We start from the raw sequence: 16,648 nt of genomic DNA, 5'->3' as shown, positions 1-16,648 counted from the left end.
TCCCGTCACCTAGCTATTCAGCCAAGCATCCATTAGCTGTTCTTTCTGATGCCCTCCTTCCTCCTACTCCCACCCCTGACAGGCCCCAGTGTGTGTTATTCCCCTTCATGTATCCATGTGTTCTTCATCATTCAGCCCCACTTATGAGAACATGCAGTATTTGGCAGTATTTGGTTTTCTGTTCCTGCGTTAGTTTGCTACGGATAATGGGGATTCATATTTTTAAAAATCACTATTTTATTAACTAAGGAGCATCAATAGCTCCCCAGATTTCCAGATCAACTCTAAACTGTAGCACACCACATTGTTCTTTATTTAAAAATAGTTTCTCATAGTATCTGAAGTTTTAAGTTACTACACACATACATACTTTGCTTTGGAGAATTACTTTTTCCTGTCCTACTTCATTGTCATTGTTAGAAACTATCTAAATTTTCTATTCCTGTGAAGTGTCTCTCAAGCCTGTTTTTAAAAAATTTTTATTTATTTTTGTTGACTCAGCAGGTGACTTGTTACACACGCCTTAGTGGATTCGACTTCCATGGCCACTGTCCTGCTTCAAACCTGTCATTTTTATTTTCAATAAAAACTTGATTTTTTTTTAGGCTACAAAAATAATACATGTGTTTACTCTTTTTCTATTAAAGCAAAGCTACAATGCATAACTGTATGCCTACATACCTATCTTTGAAAACTTGTATAAATTTCTTTAGGATAGATTCCTAGAGGAGAAATTGCTTGGTCAAATGGTATTATGTGCATTTTAATTTTGACTGTTACTACCAAAATACAAGAAAAGGCTTTATTCATTGACAGTCTCCCCAATAGTGCATGTCATTGCTCTTTTCCCTCAACACTATTTTTTGAACATTTAAAATGTTTGTCAGTCTAATGGGTAAACATTGATAAATCAGCGTGGTTTCAATTTTATAATGAGGATGATTTTGGACATGTTTACTGGTTATTTGTATTTATTCTTTTCTGAATTTCTTTATATCCTAATTTTTCCACCAATACAATGAAGCTCTGACTATATAATAGATGTGACTAATAAGCATGTTGCAAATATTCTTCCATGTTATCACATATTTATTTATGGTGCCTATAGCCATGCAAAGTCAATTATTTTCTTTATAGCTTCTGAGATTGTGCCATGATTAGGAAAGTCTATTCTACCCCAATACTGTGTTTCAAAAATATTATTTTCCCTACATTGTTTAAAATATTTAAATCTTATATCCATCTATAATTTATTTTGTGCAAAGGAGAAACCAATTTTTTAATATATCAAACAAATTTGACATAATTGACGGTCACAACATCAGATGAAAATCTGTGCTTGAAAAGGTGCATTGTTTTTAAAAGAGTTAAATACAATCTTGCCATCCTGAGAGTTCCAGAACTCTCTACAGCCAATGCAAGGGCCTTTTCTAGGACAGTTTCCCGTCATACTCCAGGCCTCACACGTACCGGCCAAATAAAAATGCTATTGTGATACCAATAGTGATTAGAAATAATACTTTATTTTCAGTAATTAACAAAAGTCAGATATCCTGAAAATCAAATAATTGGCAAGTGAGTTTATATTTTAACCTGATAATTTCCTTCTCATAAATGTTTAATTGTATGTTAGACATAAATCACTCAAGAAAGCATTTCATAGCGGCACCTTCTTTTCTGGCATCTATTTTCAGGTTTATAGAAAATGGCTAGGCCAGGCACAGTTGCTCATGCCTGTAATCCCACCACTTTGGGATGCTGAGGCGGGTGGATCACTTGAGGTCTGGAGTTCTAGGCCAGTCCTGGCCAACATGGTAAAACACCATTTCTACTAAAAATACAAAAATTTGCCAGGCGTGGTGGCAAGCACATGTAATCCCAGCTACTCGGGAGGCTGAGGCAGGAGAATCACTTGAACCTGGGAGGCAGCAGTTGCAGTGAGCCAGGATGGTGCCACTGAACTCCAGCTTGGGCGACACAGCAAGACTCTGTCTCAAAAAAAAAGAATTCTGGATGAAAAAGTCCTAGGGATGTGTTGCACAACAATGTGCATATAGTAAACACTAATATACAGTATACTTAAAAATGGTTAAGATGGTAAATACATGTTTTTTTACCACAATTTTAAAAAGAGTTAATTATGTCTTGTGGTTTATGTTTTTAATCAACCAACAAATATTTGAGTACCTAGATACCTTGTTGTGGAGGATACCAAGAAGTGCAATTGATGGTTTCAGTTCTCAAGGAACTAGCAACCAAGTTGGGAGAAAATATTGAGTATACATAAAAGTTAATTAACAATCTCAGGCAATAGAATGATACCAAATGAGGAGAAGAGACATAAAGTCTTCTAGGCAGGAATCTTTTTGGGCTACAGTGATAGAAATATTCATTAGGTACTTAAATGGCTTTCAAACCATTTTAATACATATTTTCTAAATTGACCCTTTTAATAAATCTAGGAGGTATTATCTCCATTTAACAGATGAAATAAAAGCTCAGAGACTGTAATTTGCCCAACTTCACATGGCAGAGCTGGGAACTAGACTCAACGTCTTTCAGTGCTTATTCCTAGTGGGATTTATCTAAATTGGCATTGAAGATTTGCTGCCAAAAGAGTTTTCAGGGTTAAACAGAATCCAAATGTGCTAGGATTACCATGGTTTTGTATTTGCTAAAATTAGAATTATTCTGTCAGCTTGCTAAAGAGCATCAAGTAACTTTAGTAAAAAATAACAGATCATTTTTTCTTGCTGTTTACCGGTTAGGGAAACTCAAATCATACTGTGATAGAATGACGACGAGCATACAAGGCTTCAATTTCACTACTTATACACAGCCATTTAGCCAACTGCAGTCCCATGAAAGACATTCTTTACCCATCTTGTCTGACACCACTCCTTAAAGTCATAATACACATACTGTATTTGAGCTAGTTCTGACCTGACCCACGTATGACAGAGAGCAACACTAACACAGCAGAATAAAGGCAGTGAATAAGAATTTAGAAGCACTTATCAGGGCTAAGACTATATGAGTTACACACATTTTTTAAAACCACATCCTGCTATTTCAGTAGATTGACTTCTATCCAGAACGTGCAGGAGCATTAGGTCTGTTCATACAATAACCCTATCTGATTACCCAGGGTCAAGCTACTGTTTATCTTTACTAGACAGAACCCATATCCTGAGTGGGGGACCTCAAACCTTCCGTGTTTTTTGCATTACCTGGTGCACCACTTCCAGGCAATCCAGGCTCTGACATTCTTTATACATAATCACCTAAACCATAATAAAAATACTCCAATTTTTTGTTTTTTTTTTAATGATAAAAGTAAACACAGACACAGGGGTCAGGAGCTTTGCCTTTATTTTCCTTCTCAAGAGTGCTCAACATTTTGCAAAAGAAGGACAGTGCTGCCCTCTACTGCTCAATGTTGAAATATTATTAATAAACGAGGTTCCTACTAGCTTTGTGTACTAGATTACCACAATTTATTACACTGTTTTAAACGAACCCTTTAAGAGTTATTTAAAAGACTGTGTTCTTGGCAAACACATTGAATTTGTTTCCTTCATTATCTCTTCATATACCTTCATCTTGTACCAAAGAGTAGGATTTTAGGACACGACACAACCAAAAGAAGGACATTACAACTTTGGGGAAGAAAGCTTAACATGGCTCTAGAAGTAAGAGACTGTACTGATGATCCATTTAAGGAGAAACGGGGCAAGGAGAGGAAATTTTCTTCTGACTTCAAGGTCTGTAGCCTTCCCATTCTTCTGTTATTTGGAGTGTCTTCATTTGTTTTTTTGCTAAGGCAATCCATTTCCTTCTTTCTGTTTCTTTGGAGAAGGCTGCTGCCCCAGGATGTGGAGAGAATAGTGTTTCTAAAACATTTTTCTATTCTTCAGAAAAAGATAATATAGCTATACAAAGGGCTATCATTAACATTTACATTTTAATTAATTATTAATAAAGTTGTCTTATTACCTTTAAATTGCCTTGAGATTTTATAGATCTCTACAAAGACTTCTTGGAGGGCTCTAGATATTTTGAAAATTGTGTTCTCTGTTTTCTTTTCCATTTGAAAAATATTTCGGAGTACACGCCTGCAAGGGGCCAGATCAGGCAGACTTCAAAGAGAGTTTGCCCAGCCATTAGCACCCTACAGCAACCCAGGGACGAATTTCCTCATATGACAATAGTAAAAACAATAATTTCTATAACTGTGTTAAATGTGTGTATATCAACACTAAGCAAAATTCTTTTTAAAAGTAATTTACATATAAGAATATTAAAACTCAGACACATCAAGTAATTTACTCAAAGTTTCAAAACTATAAGAGGCAAAGCTAGAATTTGACTCCAGGCCCCAGCCTACGTACTGTTCTACTATGCCGCTCGTAATTTAATAAAAAAGCTAAACAAATCTCAAAGGCAAGTGCTTGTAAACAACATCTGTGATGATAATAACGGTCCCAGTTAATACTTGAGTACTAAGTGTCAAGTACAATTCAGTTTTGTATGAAATCATTTAATTAAATTAAATCATTTAATCCTCATAGCAGTCCCATGAGGTAGAACTATTATTATTCCCAGATGAGGAAACTGAGGCATACAGAGGCAATCTAGTTCCAGAGGCCATGCTTTTAACCATTATGCCAAACTGTTTCTTAAGCAACATACGAAAACTATACAACACAATTTCTAAATGGTGCCATGGAATTTAGTCACGTTCAACAAGTAAGTAAAACCATCAGTAGTTTTCAGTCCTATTGATCTATCTGTTATACAAAGATTTCAGCAGCTTTAAATAAAGTTCTGCATATGTGGGTACTTAGTTCAGGAACTAACCTTAGACCGTGTCCACTCTATGCCCTTCTATGAGGTAGGAAACAGAAAAATACCCTCACTTGGTTCAGTCCATGTGTGCGGATTATGGGAGGAGTCATACGTAAGGGAGGGAAGGAGAGAACTGAGGGAAGAGAAGGAGACATGGTTCCATGAAGGCACACTCACGAAACAAGCCAGTGAATTTGAGAGGAGAGGTGATAAAGGATCACTTTCCTTAGGAAGAAGAGTAAACTCATTACAGTGGGAGAACAGCAACACCTCAGGAGCCCTATGCTTATCTTATCGCACACTATTTAGCCACACTGTGCCTCTATAACAGATCTCATACGGCTTTGGTTTTTAAAGAAACATTTGCTCAGTACACAACTCAGCTTCTAAATAATATCCTACCCATAGTGCCAGCACTCACCCAAATATAACGACTCCAAAGAATGATAAACTCATCCCTCCCCTGACTTTTTCCTAAGTTTAGACCTTCGGGTATTCAGGGGCAAGACTGAGTAAAATAAGCATGTGTGGCCTGGTGCAGTAGCTCACGCCTGTAATCTCAACACTTTGGGAGGCCGATTGCTTGACCCAGGAGTTCGAGACCAGCTTGGCCAACACGGCGAAACCCCATCTCTACAAAAATTAGCTGCACATGTTGGTGCACACCTGTGGTCCCAGCTACTTGAGAGGTTGAGGTGGGACAATCACCTGAGCCCAGGAGGCAGAGGTTGCAGTGAGCTGAGATCGTGCCACTGCACTCCAGCCTATGCAACAGAGTAAGGCTCTGTCTGAAAAAAACCCAAAAAACCATCCACATGCAGATTTACTTACAGGTTCATGCAGTGCTCACTGCTCTTCTTGCCTGTCCAGCCCTGCAGGCTTCAGATTTCCAAGACAGTATGTTCTAAAGGAATTCATTCCAGGTGATGCTGTTGCTATATGGGTTCCCAGTTCCTCTTTTCCACTTCTTTTGAAGAAAAGGTTTCAGGGACAGGAGCAGGGGAAGGCAGAAGAAAGATGCTAGGAGGACTTCTGAACAGACAGTCATAAGGAAGGCAGGAGGCAGTGAGAACACCAGCCTCTTTCTCTTCTGACCCTTACTGCTCTTTCCCTGGACACTCACTTTATCTGGCTGCCTACCTGTCTGGGCAGCATCCAGCTCTTGAGTTGTTTGCTTGAATTATCCATTCAGCAAGGAGGCAGTGTTGAGTCAATTCTAAGCAATTCTAAATTTAAAGTGTTAAAATTAGCGATGACTTGGAAAGCATTCTGTTTATTTCAAGACTGGCATTAAATTAGAGGGGCAGCCTACAAGGCTCAAGACAGAAAGGTACTGCACTTAATCTCCAAGAATCTCACACTCCCTAGGAAAGCAGTTTGAGACTTGGATCCTACATAATATATAGGCTTCCTTCTCCCCCAGTAATTGCCTTTTAAAATTCAGAGCAGATATTGTGGGGACATGGAGAAAAACTGCACATGGCACCTTCTTTGTCCCTATCAGCATTGGCTTGATTATGGGGCTGCTTAGGATGTTAATAAATATTTGGTCTTCGCCAACATTGTTTAGGTAACCTAGGGTTGTTTTTCTCCCAGGGAATGACGTAGGGAGTGACCATGATATTGCTGGCCAACGCTGTGAAGATCATACTTTTAAATCAAATTCTGGGAAGGTTAGGCTATACAATGCCCCCCTCAGCAGTTGCCCTCTGCCCCTGCTTTTGGAAGCACTGAAAGTTCGTTGTCATTTGACCTTCAGTGTTGAACTTGTAATGCTTAAAATGTTATTAGTGAAACACTGTGGGCAGTTACCTTTAAAACCAGAGGCAATGTTTTGGAAAAGAAATAGATAACACAAAAAGTTGACGGATGTTATACAAAGTTCTTTGGCTTGTGTTTATTACTCTGAATGAAAATTCATTTTAAGATTTATAGTATTATCCAGTGGAGAGGGGCTGTGATATTGTTTTCTTCTGAAACACCAAGAGAATTGACTCTTCTACCATTTGTTGAAGGCTTAGTAAGTGCAAGAAACCTAGGGAGACTCACAGGTCCCTAGCCAAAAGAAGCTACATGGCCAACAAGCATATAAAATACTCAACATCACTAATCACTAGAGAAACCCAAATCAAAACTACAATGAGATATCATCTCACACCAGTCAGAATGGCTATTAATAAAAGTCAAGAAATAACAGATGCTGGTTTCTGGTGAGGTTGTGGAGAAAAGGGAATGCTTATACAATGCTGGTGGGAATGTAAATTAGTTCAGTAACTGCGGAAAGCGGTGTGGCGATTTCTCAAAGAACTTAAAACAGAATTACCATTCGACCCAACAATCCCAGTATTGGGTCTATACCCAAAAGAATATAAATCATTCTACCATAAAGATACATGTACATGTATGTTCACTGCAGCACTATTCACAATCGTAAAGACATGGCATCAACCTAAATGCCCATCACCAGTAGACTGAAGAAAATACAGTACATATACACCATGGACTACTATGCAGCCATAAAAAAGAAAGAGATCATGTCCTTTGTAGCAACATGGATGGAGCTGGAGGCCTTTATCCTAAGTGAACTAATGCGGAAGAGAAAACCAAATACTGCATGTTCTGACTTGTAAGTGGGAGCTAAACAGTGAGAACACATGGACACAAAGAAGAGAACAACAGACACTGGGACCTACTTGAGGCTAGAGGGTGGGAGGAGGGAGAGGATCAGAAAAAATACCTGTCAAGTACTATGCTTACTATCTGGGTGACAAAATAATTTGTACAACAAACCCACATGACAAGCAATTTACCTATAAAACAAACCTGTGCATGTATCCCGAACCTAAAATAAAAGTAAAAAAAAAAAAAAAAAAAAAAGCAGTTTACCATCTACGAGGGGTGTGGCAGATATGCAATGTTAATAATAGCTGACATTTAGAGAGTCCTTCTTACATGCAACTAACCACTTCGTATATGTATTAACTCACAAACTCCCCACACCAACTCTGAGGAAAATACTATTATTTCCACAGAGCAGGAACTTCCACAGAGAGGTTAAAATAACTTGACTAAACCTGCCCAAATTCGTAAGCGGCAGCCAGAATCTAAACCTAGATAGTCCGGTCCCGGAGATAGGTTTTTAACCACAAAGGCATTTTCTAAAATTGTGAAAGTACAGAAGCACAGGAAAGAGACATTTTGGCAGAATAAGGGTTAAGGGAAGGCTTCATGGATGAAGTGGCATTTTGCTCTGGGTCTTGAAGGTCAACAGATGGAGAGGGCTCCTGGGGAGGAAGGACTCTAACGGGGAAGGAACAGCCTGACGAAGAGGAACTTTGGGTACCAGCCAGCTGACGACAGCAAGATCTGGTCCGGTGCGCGCGGGAGGAAGCTGGGAAGGGACGTCGCGCCCAGATCCCGAGGTCCTTGAGGACCAGGCCCTCTCTGCAAGGAATCGGGGAGGAAAATCTCAAACTATTAATAGAAGAGCGGCAAAAAGGAATTCGTGGGCACCCCTCTCTGTTGGAAGGACCTTCCCTGCCAGAGACCAAGGCTGGCAGGACAGGTATACTTCCCTCAGGGGGAAACAGCCGACAAAGGTGGTCAAGGTCGCCCGCGCGGGCTCCGGAGCTGCACGTCCTGGCCGAACACTCGCGTCCCGAGCACAGACGCTGGGTATTTGGCTGCCAGCCCGAGCCCGCCAGGCCGGGCCTGGCACCGCCAACACCTGCTCGGCGGGAACAGGAAGACCTGTGTTCGGGAACTCCCTCCGGCCACCTCCCCGTATCCTCCTGGCCCTCGAAGGTCGAAAGGTGGCCTCTCAGGGACACCCGCCGCTCGCTCGGCTCCTCCCCTCAGCCAGGAGACCCAAGGAATAACAGCCTCTGCGATAGGAGCACGCTCTACCAATCAACCGTAGTCTCCGCCCACGCCTCAGCCGGAGGAAATTGCATTGGTTGCATCATTCTCGGCAGTCGATAAATTGTTTTCTTGGATTGGCTAATAGCGTTCCTTCTCCCCCGTGTCTTCGTCGTCAGAAGCTGGCGATTGGTTAATCGCGTTGCCAAGCTTTGGACGCGGCTCGACCATTGGAGGCCGCGGGCCCGCCCCCGCCGGCTAGGTGAAGGTGAGTGTCTCCTCCAGTCGCAACGGCCAGACCTGACCGGCCAGCTCCGGGCGTGGGGTGAAATCTCTTGATTCCTAGTCTCTCGATATGGCACCTCCGTCAGTCTTTGCCGAGGTTCCGCAGGCCCAGCCTGTCCTGGTCTTCAAGCTCACTGCCGACTTCAGGGAGGATCCGGACCCCCGCAAGGTCAACCTGGGAGTGGGAGGTAAGGATGTAGTGCTCTGGAGTGTGAGCAGCTCGGGGAGTGGAGCGGACCCAACCCAGGTCGTGGAGACTGTGGGAGAAGCCGAGGCCCAGTGTGGCGCTGCCTGAAGAGGGCGGCGCCGGAGAGGAGGCTGGATCCACGAAGGCTTCCTAAAACCTGCCCATTTTACAGATGCAGGTGTGGAGTCCCTGGGAAGGGGCGATGTGTCCGAGGCCGCACAAACCAGGTGTAGCAGCCAAGACACAAACTCAGTCTTTCCGATTCCCCATTCTGCCTTCTTTATACTGCATCCTCCTAAGAAATGAGGCTGCCGGAGCTTGTAGAGAGAGGGAGAAAAATAGGAAGCCTGATAGGCTTAGGGTTCTGGTTGCTAGGAAATGGGTAAAGGAGAACTTTTAACGCTAGAAAGCTCTGTTCTGAGTCGGTAAATATTTGAGTGACCACCGAGTATCAATCAGCCACCTTATTAAGCTTTGTAGGGGGAGACTGAGGCTTGATTTTGCCCTTAAGGATTTAAAAATCTGCTGGTGTTACACAATGCTTTGAGACAGGTTAATGCTGCCCCCGGGGGGTCTGGGGAGATGGTTCTGGCCGTCACAGATGTGGTAGGAATGGGTAGAGATGGTGGAAAGGAGTAGAGAGAAGTATGGATGGTAGAAGCTTACTTTCCACACATCCTATCTTCATTTCTTGATTCAAGTGATTCTCATCTGTACCTTGGACAGCTCAGAGCATGGGCCTCAGTTTCCCCATCTGCCAAGAAGATTTATATTGGAGTGCCTCTCAAATTTTTTACCCCTAACCCTCTCTGATGAATTTGTTATTCTTCTCACTATCATTTGGATGTTTGAAGCCCCACAGACACTTACTTTCTCCATTTGGATTTTGCCACGTGCAAAGACCAGCCAGAGAGATGAAAATGGGTAGGATAAAGTCTTATGCTAGGGAATAGACTTAGAATAAAAGGACTAGAAATTGTGGAAAGAGAAGGTGGAATCATTTTGTAGCAGAGTGTGACATGAAGGACGCTCAGAATCAGGTTTCTCATAGATAACGTTTTGTCTGTGCATAGCATTTGTTAAAAAAAAAAAAAAAAAAAAAAAGTCGGCCGGGCGCGGTGGCTCAGGCCTGTAATCCCAGCACTTTGGGAGGCTGAGACGGGCGGATCACGAGGTCAGGAGATGAGACCATCGTGGCTAACACGGTGAAACCCCATCTCTACTAAAAATACAAAAAAGTATCCGGGCGTGGTGTTGGCCGCCTATAGTCCCAGGTACTCGGGAGGCTGAGGCAGAAGAATTGCTTAAACCCGGGAGACGGAGGTTGCAGTGAGCCGAGATCGCGCCATTGCACTCCAGGCTGGGCGACAGAGCGAGACTCTTTCTCAAAAAAAAAAAAAAAGTCTTCACTAAGGAGTATGGGGAGGGGTAAGGAAAAATCCATTGAAAAGTGATGGTTTGTTGAAGCTGGTAATTTGTTGAAGCTGGGTGATGGGTACATGGGCATACGTTATATTATTCTCTCAGCTTTTGTATAGGTTTGAAATTTTTCATCATAAAGCTTTTAAAATAAGTCAGTACTACATAGTTTGGCCCATTGAGGGAAAATGATGTTTTTAGCAGGCAACTGAGTGGGAGAAATGTTGAAAGATTGCCTCAAATTGAATTTGAATGGACACCATTTGGTCTCTTAATTTAAAACCAGTCCAAAACCTCCAAGCGTTTCTTTGCAGCCAGATGTATACAAAGAACTAGTATTACTGTCAATCTAAATACATCTTTTTAAAACGTCAGATTTTGCCTGCCACGGTGGCTCACGCCTGTAATCCCAGCACTTTGGGAGGCCAAGGCAGGTGGATCACCTGAGGTCAGGAGTTCGAGACCAGCCTGGCTAACATGGTGAAACCCCATCTTTACTAAAAATACAAAAATTAGCCAGACGTGGTGGTGCACACTGGTAATCACAGCTACTTGGGAGGCTGAAGCAGGAGAATCGCTTGAACCTGGGAGGTGGCGGTTGCAGTGAGCCAAGATCACGCCATTGTACTCCAGCCTGGGTAACAGAGTGAGACTCCGTCTCAAGAAAGAAAGAAAGAAAAAAAACAAAAAACCACGTCAGATTTATTTTATTAATTCAATTTACCTTTGAACTATCTTACAGGGTTTCTGTGAGGATTAAGTACATTTAAAGTGTTTATAGCTGTATCTGGCACATAAGTAGGATTTATGTAAGTGTTAGGTATTACTGTTATTGTTGTTTTGGCATTTCTTTGAGTGATTCTCATAAAAGATATTGAATAAAAATTTTCAGTTCAAGAACTGCAAAATGAACTAATTTATGACCTTGGTTCAGAAATAAATTGCTCATGCAGAGAAAAAGCACCCCGACAGCACAGGCCAGAAGCAATGGACTCAGAATTGGAGTCATTGACTCAGACGGCCACCTCAGCTGTGATGGTGCCTATGTCATGTTTTCCAGGAACTCTAACTCCTTACCATGAGCAAATTATTTATGCATGTAATCTCACTGAATGCTCACAACTCTGGAGGGTGGTTTATTACTATTACTGTTTAGAGGCAAGGAAGCCGAAGACTGGAGAGGTGAAGCAATTTGCCCCAGGTCATTTGACCACTGGGTGGTAGAGCTGGGAATCCAGGCCAGGTCTCTCAGGCCTCAGAGTCTCTGCCCACACCTGTATTTCAGGTACCTCCAGGTGGTAGCCAGTACACTGTAGTGGGAAGAGCCAGGAGACCTAGGTACAGGCCCAGCACCGTGGTCCAGCCATGTGACTTGGAAGGGTTGTTTAACATCCCTGGGGCTCATCTGTTAAATGAGGAGACAAGATTGAATGACCTCTCTCCCAAATTCTACTCTTAAGACTCTACTGGGCCAGGCATGGTGGCTCACGCCTGTAATCCCAACGCTTTGGGAGGCCGAGGCGGGCGGATCACGAGGTCAGGAGATTGAGACCATCCTGGCTAACACGGTGAAGCCCCGTCTCTACTAAAAATACAAAAAAATTAGCCGGGTGTGGTGGCAGGCGCCTGCAGTCCCAGCTACTCGGGAGGCTGAGGCAGGAGAATGGCGTGAACCCAGGAGGCGGAGCTTGCAGTGAGCTGAGATCGCGCCACTGCACTCCAGCCTGGGCAACAGAGCGAGACTCCGTCTCAAAAAAAAATAAATAAATAAATAAAAAAGATTCTACTGTACTAAAAGTCAACTCCACAATTCACTAGCACATTCTATGACTGTAGCGTAGGATAATAATTTTACTGGCCTCATCAGTTGTCTGAGGATTAAATGAATAATTATATGTGAAATGTGATATGTAAATGAAAAGTGTTATATATAAATGTTATTTTTGATCATCACTGTGACTCGTCTTTTTGTGGATAGCAGGTGTTTGGATAAGGATCTAATTAGAGTAGAATAAAAGGTCTCCTTCCAGCCGTTATATGTCCTAGTCTTATTTATACACATCCCCAAGTATACCCCTTGTGAAGAAAATGTAATTAATCATTGACCTTAGCGAAGATACTTTTTTTCCCCCAAGTTAAGATAAAACCTAATGGAGGTTATCTAGTTAATGTTCCAGTGATTTTGGACACGTTTAGAATAAACTGCACCTGTAATCTCAGACAGTTCCTACTTGCAGCTAGTTTCCTCAGTTTTTCTTCTTGCTGTGATGATTTAAATAATTTCCTTATAGGTAAACAGAGGAGAGTATCACATTTTCCACTGCTAAGCACAATGCTTTCTAAGTTGATCATTTTAGTGCTTCTCAATGCTTCAGACTGAAGTGGTTTTAAGGACATGGGAAATGGATCCAACCTGGTGCAACCTGTAGCAAGAAGTTTCTTCAAAGACTCCAGTCCATTTTTTCATGTGAGCGTAGCTTTCTTTTGGCCCAGATAAACTCTGCTAGCTTTAATATTTCTTATTTTCAACATGGTTTCCTAGCATCTTCAAATAAAATAGTTGGAAAAATATGCTTTATCAGATGTTTCTGAGTACCCCTGGCCTTCTCCCCAGTATCCTAATAGGCTCTTGAGTGGGGATAGGTGAGGGAAGTGGCGATCTTAGGAGGAAGATGAGGGTGATGGTTTGACCATTTAAATCTGTGTTCTTTCTTCCTTTCCTTCTGCAAAGCAAGACTGCTGGGCCCACCTGTAGACTGTGTGACTCCCCTAAAAGGGTTTATGTCCAGGAAGAAGAGCAGTGGGGCGTGGAGCTGGGGAGCATGCTGATAAAAAGGCCCCTGACATGGTCCCAGGGGCCTGCTTGCTTCAGGCTTTCTCTAGACATCTCTTGCTTTTAAAAAAGCACATGGATCCATGAACTTAATAGTATGACAGCCTAGCTCTTGTTATCTCTGTGATCCTGGGCAAATGATTTGACTTTTCTGGCTGCAGCAGCCAGATCCTTAAAATAGACATCACAATATCTATTTTGTGGGTTGCTATACGAATTAAATGAGAGTAAAGAAATGTATTTAGTGCAGTACCTTGTATGTACAAAGTATTTAGTAAATCCGTGTTGTTATTTCTCTGCCCTCAGGTTCCGTCAATGTCTTTCTCCATGCCCCAGACCTCATCTCTGAATGTCAGGCCTACAGTGGACACATCCTACAACTCCCTCAAATTCAGCATGTTCAAAGCACAGCTCATCATTTCCACCTTCCCCTTGATCTTTTCTTCTATCTTCCCCTTGTGTTCTAGATCTTGGTCGACCCCACTACCACCATCCACTCATTATCCAGACTTGAGGGAGACCTTGGAGTCAATAGCAGCCCTTTCCCCAGTCCCCTGTCTTTTTATTTGGTCAATAGGTTCTGTCTTTTCTACCTCGAATCTATTTCCAGTGGCACCCCTTTTCTTCATCCCTGCTGCCATTGTGTGAATTCAAGGCCGCATTATTTCGCTTCTGGAATATTGCAGTAGCTTTCTACTCCTTCTACTTCTAGTAACTCACCCTTCTTAACTACTGTCTCTGTCCTTCTCTCCGGTTTATTTTCTGTGGTGTCACTCAAATGATCCCATTAAAATGTGCAGCTGCTCATGTCACTCTCTTGCTTAAATGCTTTCAGTGGTTACCCATTGAAACTGAAGTTCCCTAAAAGAGACTCCAGGATTCTTTTAGCCACTCCCGGCTAATCCTTAGTGGATTCCACATCAGAGTCATGAAAATGCAGATCCTCAAAGACCTCATGCTCCCCAGGCCTCTGGGGCCTTGCACAGGTGTGGCCTCTCGCATGCCCTTCTTCCCTTGTTTACCTTTTAAACTCTTATTCATCTTTCATTCTTCATTCTCTGTAAAATCTTCTCTGATTCCTCAAATTAGAATTAAAGGCTCTATCTATGCTCTGTGTTTCTTGGAGAGCAGATGGGATCTTATTTTATCAGTCTCTATAGCTTCTACTAGCCAGTGCCTGGCTCATGGTGAGACTTAGTAAGTACTTGTTATGTGAGTGAGTGAATGAAAGAGTGAATGAGAAACTCAAGGGTCCAACAAATAGGAATAAAAATTCTTGGGGAGAGCAGGAATAGTGGTTGTTGTTAATGCCTGACCTCACTGCTCCAGTCACCCAAGAGGAATCTGGTTCTGCTTCACTAGGGCAGTTAGGAGAGGCATCAGAAACAAATCTAGAACTCAACCTGGGAAAAACTGGGCAATGGAGAAGGAAGGGGAGTTGTAAATTGGCCAGTTTTTTTTTAGTCACAGTATAGACACAATGCCTCTCCAACCATCCCCAACCCAAGTAGTAGTATTGGAATTTTAGAGTTTCACAGAGTATTCAGTAGTGGTAAGAACAGCAGTATTCCAGTCTTTTCTTTCTCTTTCATATTTTATTTATTCATAGCACATTATTTGTGAATGACATATTATCATAAATATAAACACATAGCCTAATAATGTTATAGAATAGATATAACACCCAGACACAGAACTGAAACATAACAGAACTGGTTTTTCTATAAACATCCCAAATTTTTTTGCATCTACCTAGTATCCTTTGTAGGTAGTTCAAATACGCTTTTCTTGTTCCAAGATTTCTAGAAACCCCTTTTAGACTAGCTATCAAGGCATGTAGGACCCACACAAGGGATCATTTTTTAAAATAATTGTTCTCTGTGAGTTTTACCCAGCTTATTCACCCACTCTTTTCAATGGAGATGATGCAAATGCTATTCCCGAAAAATAATTGACTTTCAAAGGACAAAGATTTGGCACTATTGAGGCTATTCAAAATAATGAGATGTTGCCTCTAGAAACAATTCCAAAAGAAGTTTCAAGAATATTTTGAACAATGGTAACGTTGTGATCATAGATATGTTGATGTGCTTTAGGGACAACTCTTACTTGGAAGTAGCTATTTTGGTACATCTTTAGAGAAACCAGACCAAATCCCAGCTGGCGAAGGAGGCTTTTTGAACTTGTTGAGAAGTTTGGTGGACTAAGGGGTATATCATGAATGGTATGAGAGTACTGTGAGTTGGGCCAGGCATGGTGGCTCACTCCTGTAATCCCAGCACTTTGGAAGTCCGAGGCGGGAGGTTTGCTTGAGCCCAGGAGTTTGAGACCAGCCTGGGCAACAAAGTGAGGCCCTGTTTCTATGAAAAATTAAAAAAAAAAAAATTAGCTGGTCCTGGTGGTGAATGACTTTGGTCTCAGCTACATGGGAAGCTGAGGCAAGAGAATTGCTTGAGCCCAGGGGGTTGAAGCTGCAGTGAGCTGTGTTCATGCCACTGCACTCTCACCTGGGCAACAGAGTGAGACCCTGTCTCAAAAAAAGAAAAAAATATTGTGAGTTAGATTCACCAGAGCCGGAGGGTAGACTATGAGTGGTATGAGAGTATTGTTTGATTCACCTACCCAGAGGCATTTGGTCAGTGGCTCTGTCAGTCTGTAGCCCTGTCCACATTTCTATTACTAACTTGAAATGTTTCTCAGATTTGCAGATGACATATTCCTGGAGGGTAGAGTTAGCTGATCATTCAAAATGATCTTATAAAGTCTTTTTGCTGTATATCCTGTGACCTAATAAATTAACATTTAGATATTTTTCCTAAGAAAACACTCACGAATATGTGTAAATATATGAACATTTATCACAATGTTTATAACAGCAAATAATTTAAAGCAACACAGTTAATAAATTATATATAAAACAAATATTTATCCACTAAAATGATGTTGTAAATGGCTCATATTTGTGAAAAATACCCAATTGCATTCATAATAAGATAAATGCAAATTAAAACTACTTGACATATTATATTGGCAAAAATACACTCAGTGCGTAAGGCTGTGTGGAAGCAAACACTCTTAAACAGTGCTGGTGGGAATGTAAATTGATATAATTCCTGTATCAATTTGGACAATTTGGAAATATTTGTCAAAATTACAAAAACACATACTTCTTAGCCCACTCTTTTGTTTTCCACCCGGCATCTTACAGATATATTTGC

At 41.6% G+C, this 16,648-nt stretch overlaps 1 protein-coding gene and 2 long non-coding RNA genes across 5 annotated transcripts in view; 2 read left to right on the top strand and 1 right to left on the bottom strand.

The window, feature by feature from the left end:
* Positions 1–1,503: 1,503 nt before the first annotated feature.
* On the bottom strand, positions 1,504–8,216 carry LOC104008273 (uncharacterized). Of its 3 annotated transcripts, XR_010147004.1 has the most exons (5): positions 5,989–8,216; positions 5,680–5,880; positions 4,861–4,981; positions 3,997–4,115; positions 1,504–1,988 (listed from the first exon to the last, which is right to left on the bottom strand). It is a non-coding gene; the product is annotated as an uncharacterized LOC104008273 (long non-coding RNA). The 3 variants fall into 3 exon arrangements; XR_010147003.1 differs by lacking the exons at positions 1,504–1,988; positions 4,861–4,981 and adding an exon at positions 3,356–3,911 and having other exon boundaries at positions 5,989–6,074; XR_010147002.1 differs by lacking the exons at positions 3,997–4,115; positions 4,861–4,981.
* A 720-nt stretch (positions 8,217–8,936) lies between these two features.
* GOT1 (glutamic-oxaloacetic transaminase 1) overlaps positions 8,937–16,648 on the top strand; it is a 33,871-nt gene continuing 26,159 nt past the window's right edge. Inside the window, 1 exon segment of the mRNA NM_001098541.2 lies at positions 8,937–9,179. Within this exon segment, the coding sequence (NP_001092011.1) occupies positions 9,062–9,179 (118 nt within the window). The 5' untranslated portion in view covers positions 8,937–9,061.
* LOC134807201 (uncharacterized) lies at positions 12,889–14,546 on the top strand. The gene is made up of 2 exons (XR_010147005.1): positions 12,889–13,064; positions 13,737–14,546. It is a non-coding gene; the product is annotated as an uncharacterized LOC134807201 (long non-coding RNA).

This window comes from Pan troglodytes, chromosome 8, assembly GCF_028858775.2.
Source record: "Pan troglodytes isolate AG18354 chromosome 8, NHGRI_mPanTro3-v2.0_pri, whole genome shotgun sequence".
Lineage (NCBI taxonomy): Eukaryota > Metazoa > Chordata > Mammalia > Primates > Hominidae > Pan > Pan troglodytes.
The sequence above is the reverse complement of the archived record's forward strand: the minus strand, read 5'-3'. Positions and strand labels throughout refer to the sequence as shown.